General features: G+C 41.4%; 1 protein-coding gene across 2 annotated transcripts in view; it reads left to right on the top strand.

Moving 5' to 3' along the window:
- Positions 1-22,049, top strand: part of suds3 (SDS3 homolog, SIN3A corepressor complex component) — a 61,293-nt gene that overhangs the window by 5,181 nt on the left and 34,063 nt on the right. Inside the window, exons 2-3 of one of the 2 annotated variants that reach the window (XM_043715877.2) lie at positions 11,889-11,961; positions 20,134-20,189. In XM_043715877.2, the coding sequence (XP_043571812.1) occupies positions 11,889-11,961; positions 20,134-20,189 (129 nt within the window). The remainder of the gene's footprint in view (positions 1-11,888; positions 11,962-20,133; positions 20,190-22,049) is intronic. The other variant, XM_088000114.1, reaches the window with a different exon arrangement.

The following is a 22,049-nucleotide window of genomic DNA, read 5'->3' on the forward strand; positions in this document are numbered from 1 at the left end:
AGTGAAGCAGAATTTTTCAGTCAATATTTTTATCTTGGATATAGAAATGTCATTAGAGTCATAGAAATATATAGCACAGAATCAGACCCTTTGGTACAATTCGTCTGTGCCGACCAGATATCTGAAATTAATCTAGTCCCATTTACCAGCATTTGGCCCATGTCCCTCTTAAACCTTTCCTATTGATATACCAATCCAGATGCCTTTGAAACGTTGCAATTGTACTGTTCTAGCCTCCACCACTTCCTCTGGCAGCTTATTTCATACATGCACCACCCTGTGTGAAAAAGTTGCCCCTTGGGTCCCTTTTAAATCTTTCCCCAGGGTGCTGCTGAGCCACTCCCTCTGAGGCAGGACTTCCTCTCTGATAGGAGTGGAAGTTTCACCTCAAGCCAATGAATGGACCAAACAAGCAAATTCATTGCCAACTTCTATGCCCCATAAACGTAATAGTTGAAAAGATGAAATTGAATGTAGGAGGCATCAATCTTAGATTTCTGCTTAAACCTATCAACAAAATTCTCACCAGTGCCTCTCCCTCTCCCCTCAACTTCCAAAAGTTGCTCATTTGCTCAGTGGCAAAAAGCACTGTCTGGTAAGCTGCCCACGTGGTATTATTCGCACGCACAAAGCAAGCAGGCGTAAATACATCCCTAGCCAGCAATCAATGCAAATTTCCTCTCTTTCAGAGATATAATCAACCTCAATTGTCTTTTGCTGAAATTAGAGTCAGAACTGACCAAGTATCACCAAAAGGAGGTCTGTTTCTCATCGACTTGTTGGTTAAACTCAGTAAATCATTGATTCTCATCAGCAAATTTGCCTTTGTATATAAGCAGGAAGATACACTTAACCATTAAGCTGATTGTTTTGTGTGGTGAATAGACTCCCTCCATGGCTTCATTGGTGAATTCCAAGATTTTTGTCAGAGACGTTGCAGCAAAACTTCTCTCCTTTTCAGAATATGTTGGCATATGGGAAATCAGAGATAATGGTCTTCTCCTGTATTTAAAAAAAATACTTCATGGGACGAGGACTTCACTGACTGGCTAGCATTTAATGCCTGTCCCAAGTTGTCCTTGAGAAGATGACAGCACATTGCCATCTTGAAAAACTGCAGACTAAGTAGGTCTTCAATGCTGTTAGGGAGGGAATTCTGGAATTTTGATCCAGTCACAGTGAAGGACTGGTCACACATTTCCAAGTCAGGATAGTGAGTGGCTTGGAGGGGAGCTTGCTTGTGGTAGTGTCACCATGTATCTGCTGTCCTTGTATTTATGTATGGAAGTGGTTTTGGGTTTGGAAGGTGTTGTCCAAGGATCTTGGGTAAATTTCTGCAGTGCGTCTTATGGCTGATAAACGCTACTGCTGTTGAGCTTTGGAAGTAGATGTTTATGGATGTGGTGCCAGTCAAGCAGGCTGCTTTGTCCTGATTGGTGTCAAGCTTTTTGAGTGTTGTTGAACTTTCATTCATCCAGATAAGTGCGGAATATTCCATTGCTCTCTTTACTTGTTCCTTGGAAATGGTGGACAGGCTCTGGGGAGTTGGCAGATGAGTTACTTGCTGCAGTATTTCGAGCTTGTGATCTACCTTTGTAGCCACTCTATTTATATGGTGGGTCAAAGGGAACCACCAGTATGTTGTCAGTGGTATCCTGTGATGGTAGTACCATTGAATGTCAGGGGATGGTGATTAGATTGCTTCTTATTAGAAATGGTAATTGCTTGGCATTTGTGTGGTCCACATGTTAACTTGCCACTTAGCCCAGACCTGGATATTGTCCAGGTCTTTTTGTGTTTGAACTTGGATTGTGTCAATATCTGATGAGTCGTGAATGGTGCTGAACATCATGCCGTCATCGGTGAGCATTCCCCCTTCTGATCTTATGGAGAGAAGATAATTGAAGAAACAGCTGAAGATGGTTCTGCATCGGACACTACCCTGAGGAGATTGTGTAGAGATGTCCTGGAGCTGAAATCACTGAGCTCCAACAATTGCAACTGTTGTGCCAGACATGATTCCAGGGCAGAGAGTTTGCCCCTGATTCCTATTCCTTCCAGGTTTGCTTGGGCCTTTTGATGTCACCTTTGGTTGAATGTAGTGTTGATGTCAAGGGCTGTCACTCTCATCTCACCTCTGGATTTCAGCTGTTTTGTCAACATTGAAACAAGGCTGTTAGGAGCTGAGTGGCCCTGACGGAATCCAAACTGGGCATCACTGAGCTGGCTATTTCTGAGCAAGTCCTGCTTAATAGCATTGTTGATGATACCTTCTGTCACACTGGGTGATCAGTTGTGGGATGATAGGACGGTAGTTGGCTTGGATGGATTTGTCCTGCTTTTTGTGCACAGAATACACCAGGGTAATTTTGCGGATTATTGGGTAGATGTCATTATTGTGCCTCTATTGAATTACCTTGGCTAGGAATGGGGCATCTTCTGGAGCACTCGTCTTTGGTAATATTGCAGGAATGTTATGTGTGCTCATAGCCTTTGCAGTATCTGACGTTTCCAACCATTTCTTGATGTCCCATGGAGTGAATCAAATTCTTTGAAGACTTTTATCTGTGGTTCCAGGGAACTCTGGAGGACACCTGGTTAGATCATCCACTATGCTGAAGTTTGCAAATGCGTCAGCCTTAACTTTGCACTGATGTGTTAGGTTCTTCCATCATTGAGGATGGGGAGATTTGTGGAGCAGCCTCCTCGTCCTCGAGCTCGTCCAGCAGAGATGACAGGTTACCTGCATTTGGCCCATATCCATAAAAACCTTTTTTGTTCATGTACCCATCCAAATATCTTTTAAATGTTGTAACTATCTGCACCTACCACTTGCTCTGGCAGTTCAGTCATGTATGAATCACCCTCTTGTATGAAAAGTTGCACTCTTGGTCCCCTTCAAATCTCCCTCCTCTCCCCTCAAAAATATGCCCGTTAATGTTGAACTTCCCCCACCTTAGAGAAAAGACCTTTTCAATTCACCCGATCTATACCCTTTTTTCTATAAACCTCTATAAGGCAAGCCCTCAACCCCTTACTCCCCAGTGAGAAAAGTTCCAGCCCCTCTCTGCAACTCTAACCCTCCGGTCCCGGCAAATCCCATCTGACTCCCCAACAATTCAATAATATCCTCCGTAACAGGGTGGCCAGAACTGAACATGCTATACCAAACATGGCCTCGCCAACGTCCTGTACAACCTCAAATGATGTCTCAATCTCTATACTCAATGGTCTGAGTAATGAAGGCAAGCGTGCTAAAATGCCTTCTTGAGCGCACTGTCTGTGATGCAACTTTCTAAGGACTGTGTACTTAAACCCCTAGGCCTCTCTCTTCTACAACACCACTATCCAGGGCATGCCATTAACTATAAATTATTCCCCTGTTTGTTATTGTACTCTGGTATACCTCATATTTATCCAAATTAAACTCCATCTGCCACTCCTCACCCCGTGGGCCCAAGATCCCTTTGTTCTGAATATACAGTGAAGAAGGTTATCTAAGATTACAAAGGTTAATAGATTTTTGGGTGGTGTAGGGTTGGTGCAGGCAAGTAGAATTTGAGGCAGAATGTCAGCTATGATCTCATTGAATGACAGCACAGGTCAAAGGAGTTACAGACTCTATTCCTGCTCCTACCTTATGGTCTGAGATCAGTGGGACTGCAGAACACATGGTAACATGAAGTCTCTGAGGGAAATAGCAAGAAATATGTAGCAAACTAGATAAGTCATTAAGCAAGCAAGGAGTTGAACTTTGGTAATTAGATAAAATGAAGCAAGCTGGGAGGAGGCTTGGATGGATCCTAAACACTGATGTGGGATGTTGGGCATTTTAGCTTATTTATGGACTGTATGTTTAATGCAATTCTGCCTTTATGATTTTAAGAATTTTCTTCATTCACCGCTGCAGTGAAAATTTAAGTCTGTTGGATTAATAAAGGTGCAATAATGAAGATGTCGCAAGCTTACCTTGCAAATAACAGCCAGGCAGTTTCCCAGTTTGAAAATCATCAGTTCTGCATTCTTTACTATGCCATGGCTGTTCCATCGTTTATTCTTTAACCTGTCTGAACATTTCATTCTCCTTTTGCTTGAGGCTTGTGCTCTTTGGGCTCTGATCCTTAGGTATTTCTCACTTTAGCCACTTGCCCACCTTGCCAGCCCTCCATGACACCTGGACACCAGAATTAACCACAATCTTCCCTTCAACTTGTGGGCGATGTACTGGTAACATTTTAAGTCCTCTTTTATCTTAAGAAAAAGAAGGAAGCAAATGTAAGGTATAGACAGGATAGATCGAGTGAATCCTTAGAAGAGTATAAAGGCAGTAGGAGTATATTTAAGAGGGAAATCAGGAGGGCAAAAAGGGGACATGAGGTAGCTTTCTTTTGATGTATTTTAGGTGTTGGAGGTGATTTCCTCGAATTCCAGGAGCAGCAATTACTGTTTTACATGCTGTTGCATTGTTCTGGAACTTTGGGGAAAAAAAAGTCAAAACAACAGCAGGTTAAAAGGGAGAAGAGCAGACAAAGGAAGCACATGGTGAGGACAGTGCAGGAGAGAGAAAACCTGCAAAGTTATCGCCTTTGCTGTTTGAATTCGTGTATCGCTGGACATCGGAATGCATCTGGGAGAATTAACAAACAGTGAAATTCACAACTAATCTTGGAGGAACTGTTGGGTCAAGTTCACAGCACAGAATCAGATAAGTTAATTGTTGTTTTAAGTCTGTCCAAGAGAAAGGCTGCAGTAGTGAGTACAGTGGATTCTTTCTTGATTATATGTTTTTGGAGATAAATCTCTTGATTAAACTTAAATTAATAGTTATGGCTTATATTTTATCCTGGGGCAGTGTTTTTAGAGGAATAAGACTGTGTGAAGGAGCAAAAATGGCCTTTGCAGTGATATGTACTTCTTGTCAGATGTGGGAGTTTAAAGAGAGTTTAAGGGTTACTGTGGATTATATCTGCCATAAATGCTGTTGGATGCGATTCTTATCAGATCGAGTGGATTGGTTGGAGAGTCAGATAGAAGCGATGAGGAATTTGCAACAGCAACAGTATGTGATGGATGGCAGTTATAGGAAGGGGGGAAAGTCTCAGATACAGTCACATAGATGGGTTAACTCCAGGAAGGGTGAGAGAGGTAGGCAGCTAGTGCAGGAGTCTTTTGTGGATAAACCCATTTCAAACAGGTATGCTGTTTTGGAAAATGTAGGGGGTGATGGATTCTCAGGGGAACGTAGCACAAACAGCCAAGTTTCTGGTGTTGAGACTGGCTCTAATGCAACAAGGGGTACGTCGGCTTCCAAGAGATCAGTTGTGTTAGAGGATTCTGTAGTCAGAAGTACAGACAGACGTTTCTGTGGCCAGCAGAGAAAAAGCAGAATGGTGCGTTGTTTCCCTGGTGCCAGGATCAAGGATGTCTCGGAGAGAGTGCAGAATGTTCTCACAGGGGAGAGGTGCCAGCAGGAGGTCATTGTCCACATTGGAACCAACGACCTTGGAAGAGAAAAGGTTGAGACTCTGAAGGGAGATTACAGAGAGTTAGGCAGAAATTTAAAAATGAGGTCCTCAAGGGTAGTAATATCTGGATTACTCCCAGTGCTACGAGCTAGTGAGGGCAGGAATAGGAGGATAGAGCAGATGAATGCATGGCTGAGGAGCTGGTGTATGGGAGAAGGATTCACATTTTTTGGATCATTGGAATGTCTTTTGGGGTAGAAGTGACCTGTATAAGAAGGACAGATTGCACCTAAATTGGAAGGGGACTAATATACTGGCAGGGAAATTTGCTAGAACTGCTTGGGAGGATTTAAACTAGTAAGCTGGGGGGGGTGAGGAAGGAGATCGATCTGAGACGGGTACAGCTGAGAACAGAAGTGAGTCAGTCAGGGCAGGGAGGGACAAGGTAGGACTAATAAATTAAACTGCATTTATTTCAATGCAAGGGGCTGAACAGGGAAGGCAGATCAATTCAGGGCATGGTTAGGAACATGGGACTGGGATATCATAGCAATTACGGAAATATGGCTCAGGGATGGGCAGGACTGGCAGTTTAATGTTCCAGGATACAAATGCTACAGGAAGGATAGAAAGGGAGGCAAGAGAGGAGGGGGAGTGGCATTTTTGATAAAGGATAGCATTACAGCTGTGCTGAGGGAGGATATTCCTGGAAATACATCCAGGGAAGTTATTTGTGTGGAACTGAGAAATAAGAAAGCGATGATCACTTTATTGGGATTATATTATAGACCCCCCCAATAGTCAGAGGGAAATTGAAAAACAAGCTTGTAAGGAGATCTCAGCTATCTCTAAGAATAATAGGGTAGTTATGGTAGGGGATTTTAACTTTCCAAACATTGACTGGGACTGCCATAGTATTAAAGGTTTAGATGGAGAGGCATTTGTTAAGTGTATACAAGACAATTTTCTGATTCAGTATGTGGATGTACCTACTAGAGAAGGTGCAAATCTTGACCTACTCTTGGGAAATAAGGCAGGGCAGGTGACTGAGGTGTCAGTGGGGGAGCACTTTTGGGCCAGTGACCATAATTCTATTTGTTTTAAAATAGTGATGGAAAAGGATAGACCAGATCGAAAAGTTGAAGTTCTAAATTGGAGAAAGGCCAATTTTGATGGTATCAGGCAAGAACTTTCGAAAGCTGATTGGAGGCAGATGTTCACAGGTAAAGGGATGGCTGGAAAATGGGAAGCCTTCAGAAATGAGATAAGAAGAATCCAGAGAAAGTATATTCCTGTCAGGGTGAAAGGGAAGGCTGGTAGGTATAGGGAATGCTGTTTGACTAAAGAAATTGAGGGTTTGGTTAAGAAAAAGAAGGAAGCATATGTAAGGGATAGACAGGATAGATCGAGTGAATCCTTAGAAAAGTAGGAGTACATTTAAGAGGGAAATCAGGACGGCAAAACAGGGACATGAGATAGCTTTGGCAAATAGAATTAAGGAGAATGCAAAGGGTTTTTACAAATATATTAAGGACAATAGGGTAACTAGGGAGAGAATAGGGCCCCTCAAAGATCAGCAAGGCGGCCTATCTGTGGAGCCATAGAAAATGGGGGAGATACTAAATGAATATTTTGCATCAGTATTTACTGTGGAAAAAGATGTGGAAGATATAGACTGTCGGGAAATAGATGGTGACATCTTGCAAAATGTCCAGATTACAGAGGAGGAAGTGCTGGATGTCTTGAAACGTTTAAAGGTGGATAAATCCCCAGGACCTGATCAGGTGTACCTGAGAACTCTGTGGGAAGCTAGAGAAGTGATTGCTGGGCCTCTTGCTGAGATATTTGTATCAATGATAGTCACAGGTGAGGTGCTGGAAGACTGGAGGTTGGCAATCGTGGTGCCACTGTTTAAGAAGGGCAGTAAGGACAAGCCAGGGAACTATAGACCGGTGAACCTGACCTCGGTAGTGGGCAAGTTATTGGAGGGAATCCTGAGGGACAGGATGTACATGTATTTGGAAAGGCAAGGACTGGTTCGGGATAGTCAACATGGATTTGTGCATGGGAAATCATGTCTCACAAACTTGATTGAGTTTTTTGAAGAAGTAACAAAGAAGATTGATGAGGGCAGAGCAGTAGATGTGATCTGTATGGACTTCAGTAAGGCATTCAGCAAAGTTCCCCATGGGAGACTGATTAGCAAGGTTAGATCTCATGGAATATAGGGAGAACTAGCCATTTGGATACAGAACTGGCTCAAAGGTAGAAGACAAAGGGTGGTGGCGGAGATTTGTTTTTCAGACTGGAGGCCTGTGACCAGTGGAGTGCCACAAGGATCAATGTTGGGCCCTCTACGTCTTGTCATTTACATAAATGATTTGGATGCGAGCATAAGAGGTACAGTTAGTAAGTTTGCAGATGACATCAAAATTGGAGGTGTAGTGGACAGCGAAGAGGGTTACCTCAGATTACAACAGGATCTGGGCCAATGGGCTAAGAAGTGGCAGATGGAGTTTAATTCAGATAAATGCGAGGTGCTGCATTTTGGGAAAGCAAATCTTAGCAGGACTTATACACTTAATGGTAAGGTCCTAGGGAGTGTTGCTGAACAAAGAGACCTTGGAGTGCAGGTTCATAGCTTCTTGAAAGTGGAGTCGCAGGTCGATAGGATAGTGAAGGCGGCGTTTGGTATGCTTTCCTTTATTGCTCAGAGTATTGAGTACAGGAATTGGGAGGTCATGTTATGGCTGTACAGGACATTGGTTAGGCCACTGTTGGAATATTGCGTGCAATTCTGGTCTCCTTCCTGTCGGAAAGATGTTGTGAAACTTGAAAGGGTTCAGAAAAGATTTACAAGGATGCTGCCAGGGTTGGAGGGTTTGGTGCTGGCAGGTGGGACTAGATTGGGTTGGGATATCTGGTTGGCATGGACAGGTTGGACCGAAGGGTCTGTTTCCATGCTGTACATGTCTATGACTATAAATGCAGGTCATTCTGCTGTAACGTGTGTTTCATTAATGCAAATTAAGGGAGTGACGAATTGGGGACACTGTTTCTAAAGCGGGAACTTTGAAAATGTTGGCTGTAATGCGATTACATTGAAAACAGTGCTTAACGTGTTGGCCAAGTGTGATTTTTCCATAATGTGAGGTTGCGCAAAAACGCAACCATCGTTGTATAGGACTACCTGCCTTACAGATTTGTTAAAAACTCTACATACTGTATCGCACTTAAAGATTTGAAACATCATTTGTGACACACCTAAGTTAAGAATAACTTTGAGAATGCATTTGGATATTGAACTTGATGACCGTCTACATGATCCCTCAACAAAGAGAAAATCAACATGCTCTAGACATCAAAGAAAGCTGGATGTACAGAAACTGGCACCTGCAGTGAACTGCGAACAATTTAGACTCAGACTTGATGAACAGCCATCTTGCTAAGATAACCCAAGTAATGTTGAAGTGGCATGGTCAACCTTCAGATCAACAGTTCAGTAAGCTACTGATATTGTCCTAAGACTACAAAATAAACCAGTGAGCTTGGTTAGTTGTAAATAGTGAATAAATTAATATCTGTTACAAGAGAAAAATGGAGCATGGATGGAAGATAAAAATTTCTGCTAAGAAATTACTCCAGGAGAGCAGAAGGAACCTGCAACAGATGCTCTGTCGGATGCAAGACACATGGTGAACCAACTAAGCTAGAACTCTTAAGTCCATGCTGATCAGCATGATGGAAGCATTTGTACCATACTGTTCTGTTTTTGCAGAACCTTCCTCACTGTCCTGTTTTGACACCATCACCTTGATAACTTATGATCTCTCTATTTTAATTTGTTCATACAGTTTTGGGTTACTTTTTACTTTGGCCAGACCCTCAATATGTGACTCTATACCTCGTGTCTTATTCCAGCCATTTGGCTTGTCTCCAGCACCATCTTGTTTTGGTTTATTTATAATTATCTCTCTGCCTCAATTACTCAGACTGTAAGTCATCCTTTCACCTGCTATTCAGCTGTTGACACTTTACTCACGCCGTCTGACGCTTTTGATCACCTGCAGAGACTTGCTCTTCAGTCTGTCAACACTCCACTCTCTCTGTTTGTATGATCTTTTGATCTCTCTGTCTGTAAACTCTGTGCCTGTATACTTTTCTTCACCTCACCTGACAAAGGACCAGTGCTCCAAAAGCTTGTGATTTCAAATAGTGTAAACCTGGTGTCGTGTGACCTCTGACCTTATCCTGAGGTAGAACAGTGCAGGCATTCAATTCCATACCACAAATGCCATTTTTCACAAAATCACCTTGTGCTGATCTGACTGCCTAGTGATATTAACTTATAAAATAGCTTGTTGCGTTAAGCATTACCGACAGTTCATAATTTACAAGTATCCAATTGTATAGATTTCACAAAATTAACAGAACCTTCCAGATTTTATGTAGATGTGAATGCATCCAAGCTCTTTGAAAGATACTCTCTCTCACATCTACAAGAATCTGCTATGATTATGGGAAGAAAGCATTGGTCATCAAGCCCCTATCCCACTACTTGTATCATTAGTATGAATGTATTAATTTAATCATAAAAATGGCCAATAGATTTGCTATTTATCCTGGGAATCAGTTCAAGAGACATTCTCCAGGGTCCTTTTAATTGAATGAAAAAGGGAGAAAGTGAGGACTGCAGATTCTGGAGAGACAGTCAAAAAGTGTGGCGCTGGAAAAGCACAGCCAGTCAGGTATCATCCAAGGAGCAGGAGAGTCAATGTTTCGGGCATATGACCTTCATCTGGAATGTAATGGGCAAGGGGGCTGAGAGATAAATATGAGGGCGGGTTGGGGGGGAGGTAGCTGGGAAAGTGATGGATGCAGGTGGAGGGGTGAAAGGTTGGGGAGGGACAAACAGATAAGTGGGAAGGAAGATGGACAAGTGAAGAGGGCAGTGCTGAGTTAGTGTTGGATCTGGGATGAGGTGGAGGCAGGGGAGAATTGGAAACTAGTGAAGTTGATGCTTTGTGGTTGAAGGGTTACAAGGCGGAGGATGAGGTGTTCCTTCTCCAGTTGTCCAAATCTCCCCTCCGACCTCATCGCAGATCTAACCCTCCAACTGCCTCTTGATATGTTTGTCTTCCTTCCCATCTATTCATCCACTCTCACCAGCAACCTATCACAATCCCCTCTTCCTCTGCATCCACCTAAAGCCTTCCCCACCCCAACCTCACCTGCACCCTGCCATTAAATGAAAACAGTTTATGAGAAACAAAAGTTATTTTTAAAACATCTGTGGCAAATACATCTAGGTTATCATCCAGAATTAGAATTAATCCCAAACACAAGACAAACTCCCACAATCCTAGAAGTCAGCAGTCTCTGCAGAGATGCTGTTTTTTTTGAAAAGGACAAAAGGGAGCAAAAAGCACTTCTGTGGAACAAAGGTCTGAAAACAATGAATAGAACGTAATGTTAAGTTATGCTCCTTCAGATTTTCTGTTGATGAAAGTGACTTGCTGACATCCTTCGGTGGTTGTTCCGATTGAAATCCAGGTAGAGCTGAGTCTTTGGAAAGTAATCACAGTTAAGCTTCTCAGGACTTGCTTCTACTTCCAGAAGGAGAAAGACTTAGACCTTCTCGTGAGTTTTCTTCCTTACTGATACTTAGGGCATTTGATGTTGTGTAGTTCAATTGCAAGTGGCCTGAGAATTGGTGATGGTGGTGTATCCATGTCCCTCTTTGGCTTGGTACTGTATTCCCACTGGCCACTCCCAGTAGTGAAGGGACTATAGGCGGAAAAGCCTTGTCGGATGCTAGTTTCCGTATCACTAGAAGCGTCCAGTCAGAGGAAGTTGCCAATGATGAGCATGGCACCATGTGGAAATTCTTTGCCAATCTGAGAGTGAGTCTCATTCTCAAAAGCTTCTGCCAGAAGGGTTAACACATGCTGGCATATGTGTGGTGAGTTGGATACAGGCATTCAAAATCATGAGGATGAAGACTTTGGAGGGCAGTTTAGACAAACATCAGTTGTTTCTGCTGGTGCAAGTTGGAAGAACAAGCAGGCACATATTAATGGAAATTGGCAAAGAAGCATTGATGACATGAAGAAAAACTTTTCCATGCAGCGATTATGATCTGGAATACATTGCCTGGGAGTGTGGTACTGCATGTTTAATTGAGATATTCAAGAGGAAGTTAGGTTATTATCTGAAAAATAAGAATGTGCACCACTGCATGGTGAAAATGGTTTGTGACCTGAGTGGAGTTACTCCTTCAGAGAGACAACTGTCAAATTCCCTCCTCCTGTTCTGTAACCATTCTGTGATATGATTCTATGATTCCAAGTGTTGGTATTGTGTGAGATACTTATTTTTCTTCCAGGTAATTTAATGGCATTCTGTTTCCTTAATATTTGATAGATACAGAGGATGCAAGTGAGACAGATATTGCGAACAAGCAAGATGATGAAGACTACCTAGAAGTGAAAGAACAGTGAGTATTCTTGTGATGCAGCTGCCTTGTGATGTATAGGCCACAGCATGAGAAATTAGACAATAGGTGCAGGAGTAGGCCATTCTGCCCCTCGGGCCTATACCACCATTCAACATGATCATGGCTGATAATCCTTAATCAGTATCCTGTTCCTGCCTTATCTCCATAACCCTTGATTCCACAATCCTTGAGAGCTCTATCCAACTCTTTCTTAAATGAATCCAGAGACTGGGCCTCCACTGCCCTCTGGGGCAGAGCATTCCACACAGCCACCACTCTCTGGGTGAAAAAGTTTTTCCTGAGCTCTGTCCTAAATGGTCTATCCCGTATTTTTAAGCTGTGTCCTCTGGTTCGGCACTCACCCATCAGCGGAAACATGTTTCCTGCCTCCAGAGTGTCCAATCCTTTAATAATCTTATATGTCTCAATCAGATCCCCTCTCAGTCTTCTAAACTCAAGGGTATACAAGCCCAGTCGCTTCTGTCTTTCAGTGTAAGGTAATCCCGCCATTCCAGGAATTGACCTCGTGAACCTACGCTGCACTCCCTGAAAAGCCAGAATGTCTTTCCTCAAGTTTGGAGACCAGAACTGCACACAGTACTCCAGGTGTGGTCTCACCAGGGCCCTGTACAGCTGCAGAAGAACCTCTTTGCTTCTGTACTCAATCCCTCTTGTTATGAAGGCCAGCATGCTATTAGCCTTCTTCACTACCTGCTGTACCTGCATGCTTACCTTCATTGACTGGTGTACAAGAACACCCAGATCTCTCTGTACTGCCCCTTTACCTAAATTGATTCCATTTAGGTAGTAATGTGCCTTCTTGTTCTTGCCACCAAAGTGGATAACCATACATTTATCCACATTAAACTGCATCTGCCATGCATCTGACCACTCACCTAACTTGTCCAGGTCACCCTGTAATCTCCTAACATCCTCATCACATTTCACCCTGCCACCCAGCTGAGTATCATCAGCAAATTTGCTAATGTTATTGCTAATACCATCTTCTATATCATTAACATATATTGTAAAAAGCTGCGGTCAAAGTACTGATCCCTGTGGTACCCCACTGGGTCACTGCCTGCCATTCCGAAATTGAGCCGTTTATCACTACTCTTTGTTTCCTATCAGCCAACCAATTTTCAATCCAATCTAGTACTTTGCCCCCAATACCATGCGCCCTAATTTTACTCACTAACCTCCTGTGTAGGACTTTATCAAAAGCTTTCTGAAAGTCCAGGTACACTACATCTACTGGATCTCCCTCGTCCATCTTCAGAGTTACATCCTCAAAAAATTGTATATTAAATATCCCTACTGTAGCAAGTAATTCTAATTTAAGTAATTTACAAGCTTTAATGAAGCATTGCTGTGCTGATCTAACAATTAAGGATCTTGGGGCTTTAAAATTAAGATTTGAATTGACTTTGTTGCAAAATTATAGATAAAGTTAATATATTCTGGGTTGTGCAATACAGACCACAGCATTAAAATTCCGGTTGTAGCAAATAATTGTATTTTAGGAGTTACTTCAAGTAACTTGGATAGATTGAGATTTTCTTTCTTTATCACTTGCTGTAACCAGTATGATAAATAATATAACTTGTACAAAGAGCATTTTTTTTCCCCGAGGAGAGGCGATGACCTAATTAATCTAGAGACCCAGGCAATGTTCTGGGTACCCAGGTTCAGATCCTGCCATGGCCGGTAGTGGAATTTGAGTTCAATAAAAACTTGGAATTGAGAGTCCAGTGATGGCCATGAATCCATTGTCGATTGTTAGGAAAAAGTCATCTGATTCACAAATGTCTGTTAAGGAAGGAAACTGTCATCTTTATGTGGTCTGGTATACTTGTGACTCCATATCCATTACAATTTGGTTATTCTTGGCTGCCTGATGGGCAATAAATGGTGGCCTAGCATTATTGTCTCAAAGTTTTGATGCAGTTTCACGTTTTATATTTAGATTGTAAAAAGCAATCTGTACTGTAGTGCTGTTGATTATTGCCATCAATGTGCTGTTTCTCTGACAACTAATCAACTGAATAAATAACTAACAAAATAATCAGCATTTAAAAAAAAGTTCCCAGTCAAGCCATTTCCATTTGCCTCCAGCAAATCTGTCATTTTTGGATATTTTGTGACTAGTCTCTCACTACTTAATCACGGACTTTTGCCCCTTTATTTTCTATATCTTTGCCAATTCAAAATTTTAAAATTTCTCATTGAATAGTGAGGTAATGAGCACGAGGTTAGAGTTTAAATGATCAATGAGATGGTTACAGCACAGATTTCTTTTATAGGTAGCTGTTCGGGTGAAAGGCAAGGCTGATAGGTGTAGGGAAAGCTGAATGACTGACTAAAGAAATTTAGGTTTAGGTTAGGGAAAAGGAGGAAGCATATGTCAGGTATTGACAGGATAGATTGAGTGATTCCTTAGAGTATAAAGGCAGTAGGAGTATACTTAAGAGGGAAACTAGAAAGGCAAAAAGGGGACATGAGATAGCTTTGGCAAATAGGGTTAAGGAGAATCCAGAGGGATTCTATAAATACATCAAGGACAAAAGGGTAACCAGGGAGAGAAAACAGCCCCTCAAAAACCAGCAAGGCAGCCTATTTGTGGAACCACAGGAGATGAGGGAGATACCAAATGAGCATCATTGTTTACTGTGGAGAAGGACATGGAATATATAGAATGTGGGGAAATAGATGGTGACAACTTGAAAAATATCCATAATACAGAGGAGGTGGTGCTGGATGTCTTAAAATGCATGAAAGTGGATAAATTCCCAGGACCTGAGCAGGTGTACCCTAGAACTCTGTGGGAAGCTAGGGAAGTGATTGCTGGGCCTCTTTGTTGAGATATTTGGATTATTGGTAGTGATAGGTGAGGTGCCAGAAGACTGGAGATTGGCTAATGTGGTGCCACTGTTTAAGAAAGGTGGTAAGGAAAAAGAAGGAAACTATAGACCGGTGAGCCTGACATCAGTGGTGGGCAAGTTGTTGGAGGGAATCCTGAGGGGCAGGATTTACATGTATTTGGAAAGGCAAAGACTGATTAGGGATAGTCAACATGGCTTTATATGTGGGAAGTCATGTCTCACGAGCTTGATTGAATGTTTTTGAAGAAAAGAGGATTGATGAGGGTAGAGCGGTAGACATGATCTATATGGACTTCAGTAAGATGTTCAACAAGGTTCCTCATGATAGACTGGTTAGCAAGTTTAGATCTCATGGAATCCATGGAGAACTAGCCACTTGGATACAGAACAAACTTGAAGATAGAAGGCAGAGGGTGGTATTGAAGGTTGCTTTTCAGACTGGAGGACTGTGACCTATGGTGTGCCACAAGGATCAGAGCTGGCTCCACAGATTTTTGTCATTTATATAAATGATTTGGATGTGAACATAGGAGGCATCGTTAGTTTGTAAATGACACCAAAATTGGAGATGTAGTGGACAGCGAAGCAGGTTACCTCCGATTACAACAGGATATTGATCAATTGTGCCAATGGGCTGAGAAGTGGCAAGTGGAGTTTAATTTAGATAAATATGAGGAAAGGCAAATCATTTTGGAAAGGCAAATCAGAGCAGGATTTGCACACTTAATGGTAACGCCGTGGGGAGTGTTGCTGAACAAAGAGATCTTGGAGTGCAGGTTCATAGCTCCTTGAAAGTGGGGTCGCAGGTAGATAGGCTAATGAAGGCAGCATTTGGTATCCTTTCCTTTATTGGTCAGAGCACTGAGTATAGGAGTTGGGGGATCATGTTGTAGTTGTACAGGACGTTGGTTAGGCCACTTTTGGAATATTGCGTGTAATTGTGCTCTCCCTCTTATTGGAAGGATGTGGTGAAGCTTGAAAGTGTTCAGAAAAAATTTACAAGGGTGTTGCCAGGGTGGGAGGGTTTGAGCTACAGGGAGAGGTTGAATAGGCTGGGTCTGTTTTCTCTGGAGCGGTGGAGGCTGGGTGGGGGGACCTTTTATAGAGGTGTATAAAATCATGAGGGACGTGGACAGGGTAAGTAAATAAGGTCTTTTCTCTGGGGTGGGGGGATTCCAGAACTAGAGGGCGTAAGTTTAGGGTGAGAGGAGAAACATTTAAAAGAGACCTCAGGGGGAACTTTTTTTACGTAGAGGGTAGTGCGTGTTTGGGATGAGCTGCTAGAGAAAATGGTGGAATCTGGTACAATTACAACATTTAAAAGGCATCTGGGTGGGTAAATGAATAGGAAAGCTTTAGAGGGATATGGGCCAACTTGCTGGCAAATGGGACTAGATTAATTTAGGATATCTGGTTGACATGAATGAATTGAATCGAAGGGTCTGTTTCCATGCTCTACATTTCTATGATTGCCTATTCATTAGAATGTGGGGATTGAATCATATTTAGGTGATGAGGAAGACCATATCTGCACTGTGGAATGCAACATTCATGATGCTGATCACTAGATTTTAATTATTTTTTGCCACTGATTTGAAGCAATGTATGTACTTTTGAAATGTACTATTGACAAGGACACTGCTGAAGGGTTGTTAGAACTAATTAGGATCATTAGAAATTTACAAAAAAGAAGATGGCTATTCAGCCCATAGTGTCCATATCTACTGACAGTGCCTTCTGAACTAATCCCTCTTTGCAGTTTGAACACTGCATTGGGATTGCTATAGGACAGAGGTGAATGAAGTGAAGTTGTACAGTGAAGTCATACGAGGAAGTTGCCTGCACTGGAAAATTTTCATTATGTGGAAGGATTGGACAGGCTGAGGTCGTTTTCTTTGAAACAGATCAAGTTTAATTGAAGCAAATTAAAATTATGAGGAGACTATACAAGTGGAAAGGAAGTCTTTATTTCCTTTGGATGAGCAGAGGTGTCCAGAACAAAGAAGCATAGATTTTATGATGAGAGGGGAAAGTCTTTGCACCAGGGGGATGACCCACATGTGGAACTCACTGGCTGAAAGAGTGGCAGAAGCTGTGACCCTCATAACGTTTTTAAAAATACTTGGTTTCAGCACTTCATGGATTAAGGACCAAGAGTTGGAAAATGATAGTCTGTTTGGCTCCTTGTCTGCGAAAGTGGATGAGATGGGCCAAATGGGCCTCCTTATGTGCTGTATTTTATTTTTGACAGCTACTTCGAGCAACCTTTCACCACAGTGGCCTTTTCAGTGCAGCAAAACAAATGATCTTGATTTAATACTTATAGATCAGAAATAAGTAGATAACACTGCATAGCGTGGATCTGAGTTTCCTCATTCTCTAAATACATTCTGAATTCCTGCATACCAGTGATTCGATAGTCACCTATAGAAATCTCTCCATCTGGCAATTTGTACAATGGATGTCTAATGGGCATACTTTCTCCAACATCTTGCTCTCCAATATTTCTCGCCCTGTTATTGATTTCAACTGTTGTTTCCAATTATTCCTGAATGTGTCTGGTCTTGGCATTCAATTCTAGCAAAGCTGCTGGTGTGACTTTTAAAAATTTATTTCTAGGATGTGACCACAATTATTGCGTATCTGTTATAGCCCTTGAAAAGGTGTTAGTGAACTGTTTTCATCTCTGACATGATATATGATATGACACTGCTGTGGTGTAGATACACCCACAATACTGTTGGAGAGGGAGTGCCAAGAGTTTGAATCAGTGCAAATGAAGGAATGTTGATGTAGTTCCAAGTCTGGATCATGTGTGACTGAGACAGTAACTTGCAAGTGGTCCCACACAACTGTTGCTTTTGCTCATTTAGGTAATAGAAGTTGCAGATTTGGAAGGTTCTGTCAAAGGAGGCTTTGCTGAAGGAGTTGCTCCAACGCAGATTGTACACACTGACACTGTATGTTGATTTGAGGACAGACTGAATGGTGTGCTCATTGAGTAGGCTACTTTACCCTGCATGACGTTAAACTTCTTGAGTGCTGTTATGGCTGCACCCTTAAAGACGAATGGAGCAACTTCCATAATGTTCCTGATTTGTGCTTTCTAACTTGTTGTCACGTTTTGGGGAGATTTGGAAGCGAGTATTTGCCATAGAATTCAATGTCTGACCTGCTTCCCAGTCTCAATATTTATTTGGCTGATCTAGCTAGGTTTCTTGGCAATGATAACTCAAGGTTTTGGTTAGGATTCGCTAATGGGGCACTGTTGAATGCAAGAAAAGGTGATTTCATTCTCTCTTGTTCGAATTAGTCATTGTCTGGCATTTGTATGGTGTAAATGTTACTTGTTTGGCCATTGTTTAATGTTGTCCAGCTCTTTCTGCATGCAGTCCCAGATTATTTTGATGTCTAAAAGTTACAAGTCGTAGTGAATACTGCAATCATGATGAACATCTTTACTTCAGATCTTACAATGGAGGGAAGCAACTGAAGATGTTTAGGCCAACAACACTGCAATGTAGATCTCCTGGGGCTGAAATAATTGGCCTTCAGTAACCAAAATCAATTTTCTTTTTGTGCTCAGTATGACTCCAACCAGTGGAGAGTTTTCCTGTCTCATTTCCCATTGACATTAGTCTTGCTAGGCTCCTTTTTATTCATTCACAGGATGTTGGTGGCACAGGCTGCACCAGCATTTAGTGCCTGTCCCTACTTGTTAAGTGTCAACCACTGCTGTGGGTGTGGAGTCACATGTAGGTCAGATCAGGCAATTTCTTTTCCTAAAGGATACTGCTGAACAGTTTTTCCTCTGGCAATCGACAATGGTTCATGGTCGCCATTAGACTCTTAATTCCACATTTTTAGAAAATGTAATTCAGGTTCCACCATCTGCCCTGGCATAATGGTGACAGAAGTCACCAGATGTTAGCAAAGAAGATTTTGCAGGGTATGGAACACAGGAATATGCCATTCATTATATCAAAACCGCTTCACCATTCAGTTAGGTCAATTACCTCCGTACCACTTTGTCATGCTCTCTCCATATCTGTTATTAGCATCAGAGATCTGATATTTGTCTTAAACATTCTCATCGACTGAGGTTTTGCAGTCCTCCGGTATCGAGGCTTTGGTGTGCTTTTGCTATTCCTGATGCTTACATGTCAATGTAAGTGATCCCGTTTGGTTTTATTCTTGTATGACGCTTCTGAAGTAGTTTTTGGTACATCAGAGTAATTTGTTCAGCTATTTCAGAGGCCAGTTAAAAATCAAGCTTAACACATTACAGAACCTCTGGAGTCAGACCTGGTCGGACAGCATATTTCCTTCTATGAACTATTGGGCCTGTGGTTTCTGAATTCAGTAAATTTGTCATCACCAATGCTGGGACTAGATTTTCTTAAATTCCAGATCTATTTAATTTTATTGAATTTAAATTCTTCCAGCTGCACTTGTGATATTTGACCTTGCATCTCCAGATCATTGGTCCAAGCATTTGTATTTGGCCAGTAACTCTGTGATTTATGCTTTTATAAGGATACAGTAGTACAATGATTACTGTGCTGGACAAGTAATCTAGTGTCAAAGTGTGGAGCTGGTAATCTCATGGCATAGAATAATCCAATGATTGCAATTTCAGGTTTGACCATAGCATTCGGCGAATTTAATTCTGTCTTAAAAACCGGGAAATAAAGGAGCTATGAATATGATGGACTATCAGGAAAATAATAACTATAACTAATGACTGCAATCCAACACCAGTATCATTGGTTGAATTGCCTTCCAAAGTGTCCTAGCCAGATACTTGTTTGTGTTCTTCCAAAATTATAACTAGTAAAGGCTAGCATTTCTCACACCTCAAAAGGAAATGGGAAAATAAATATTCTCAAAGTGTCTTTGATGTTTAAATATTAATTGTATGGGTTCATAAATGAAACTAGTTATCAAATACCCAGCCATGAAGCTATAATATGGTAATAATAGATTTTAAATTAGAAAAAAGCTGTTGCAGTGTACTTTTATATCCTTTTCAATTTGGCTGAACCAGTGAATACAGGTTTTCCACTATAATGCAACAGTTGTGTTCCTCTGCAACCTCGTGCTATAGAAAATCACACTGTAGAAGATCGGTAGTAGAAAATCAGTGCACCCGTTCGTCTTATTCAAATAACGCCCACAATTAGTCAATCGTGTTATAGCCAATTCACACTGATGAGACGCTTGTTATAATAGAGCAACCTATTTTGGAACTTTAATTATATTTATATTGCATCTTTTTTTTTGTTCATAGAATGTACCAGGAAAAATTAACATCTTTAAAGAGGCAGCTACAACAGTTACAGGAAGGTGAGAACTTTTCTTTTTTATACTTTGGAAAATGGAGTGAACATATTGTGTGTAGTCGTGAAAAGTAATGTTTGAAGCTTTAGTTGTGGTTTTTTTTCATAATGCCCCATTGGAGTCCAAATTGGCTTAGTGGTAACTTGCTCTACCAGTAAGTTGTGTTCAGTTTAACTTCATGGACTTGAGACACATTAATGCAGTATTAATAAGAGTGCCGCCCTGTTGAAATGTGACATTTAAACCAAGCTGAAATACCATTACGGTTAGTTACTTTGAGTTTTAAGCCTTTTTTTAGATGTGACATTTTGAATTCGTCTGCATTGCAAATTTGATGTAAAAAAAATCCCATTGCATGATTTGAAGAAAAGCAGTGAAGATTTTACTAGGGCATATTAATTCTGTAACCACCGTCACTTAGATTATTTAGCCATTGACTCATTGTTGTGATAATTTCTGTGCATAGCTTCATTGCTGCATTACGCTGCATCACAATACTGATTACATCTCATAATGTACTCTGACTGCAAAACACTTTGGGATATCCTGATGTTAGGAAGGGTGTTATATAAATGCATGTCCTTTATATTATTATATCTTATTGCCTGTCAAAAATCAAAAAGATGAAATCAGAATGGATATTAGGGTAAAGAGAAATTGGAAAGAGTAACAGGAGGCAATAATGTGAATGAATACAGCAGGAGAAAATAAATGGACTCAGGAAAGGAGGCAAAGACTGACTGGGAAAGTGGCTCTTCACTGAGAATAGTTGCAGCAGGCCTGTTCAAGTATGGAATAAATTGGATTTTTTCTCTCTATGTAGTTAAATTTTTCATTGAAAGTAATCCCTTCACCTTATTCTACATGATTTAGGTTTTTATTAACTCTGATAATGTGGGGAAACTGCTGGTTCCTCCAATTAATCTGACTGATAATGAGATGTATGACAAAGTAGTACTTGTTACCAAGAATGAGATCATTCTGCTGCCTCTGTTGATTTTTCCCTTTCCCAGCAAATGAAACTTGTTCGCACCCTGATACCTGAACCTTGTTTGCTCCAGTTATTTACCTGTGTACCATGAGATCTCTGTTCATCTTGTTAATTAAATCCACCTCCTGCCTCCTTGACCCCATTCCCATGAATTAACTGAGTCAACTCTTGACCTATGCTGGCTGACATTGTAGTTGCTTCCTTTTGGATATAAACTTCTCCATTCTAAATTTATTTAAACACCCACCTGCTCTTTTTTTTAAAAAAAAGGTACAGTTTTTTTTGAGATACTGCTGTCTCCAAACGTGTATGTTCTCCAGTGCTTATATATGTTGCTTTCCCAATCAATGTTTATTTCCATGAGACCATAGGACATTGGAGCAGGAGTAGTCAATTCAGCCCATCGAATCTGTTCCACCATTCAGTGAGATCATGGCAGATCTGATAATCCTCAACTGCACTTTCCTGCTGTGTCCCCATAAACCGTTGATTCCCTTAACGATTAGAGATGTGTCTATCTCAGCCTTGAATATACTTGATTATCCAGCCTTAAAAAAAAAAAATCCATAGATTTAAATCCTCTGAGGAAAGGCATTACTCCTTGTCTTTGTCCCAAACTGGTGACTCCTTTCTCGAAGATCATGTCCTCTGATGCTGGACTTGACCATGAAGGGAAACGACCTCTTCATCTCTGCCCTGTCTGTTTCCCTGATAATCTTGCATGCCTCTCATTTTTTCTAACTCCAGTGAGTACTCAAAACTTTCATAGAATCATAGAGGTATCCAGCACAGAAACAGACCCTTTGTTCAGCATGGATGAGTTGGACTAGATATCCCGACCCAATCTAGTCTTACCTGTCAGCATCCGGCCGATA

The sequence above is a fragment of the Chiloscyllium plagiosum genome, unplaced genomic scaffold (genome assembly GCF_037043375.1).
Source record: "Chiloscyllium plagiosum isolate Xiang-an unplaced genomic scaffold, Cpla_swu_hap1 HiC_scaffold_24, whole genome shotgun sequence".
Taxonomy (NCBI): Eukaryota; Metazoa; Chordata; class Chondrichthyes; order Orectolobiformes; family Hemiscylliidae; genus Chiloscyllium; species Chiloscyllium plagiosum.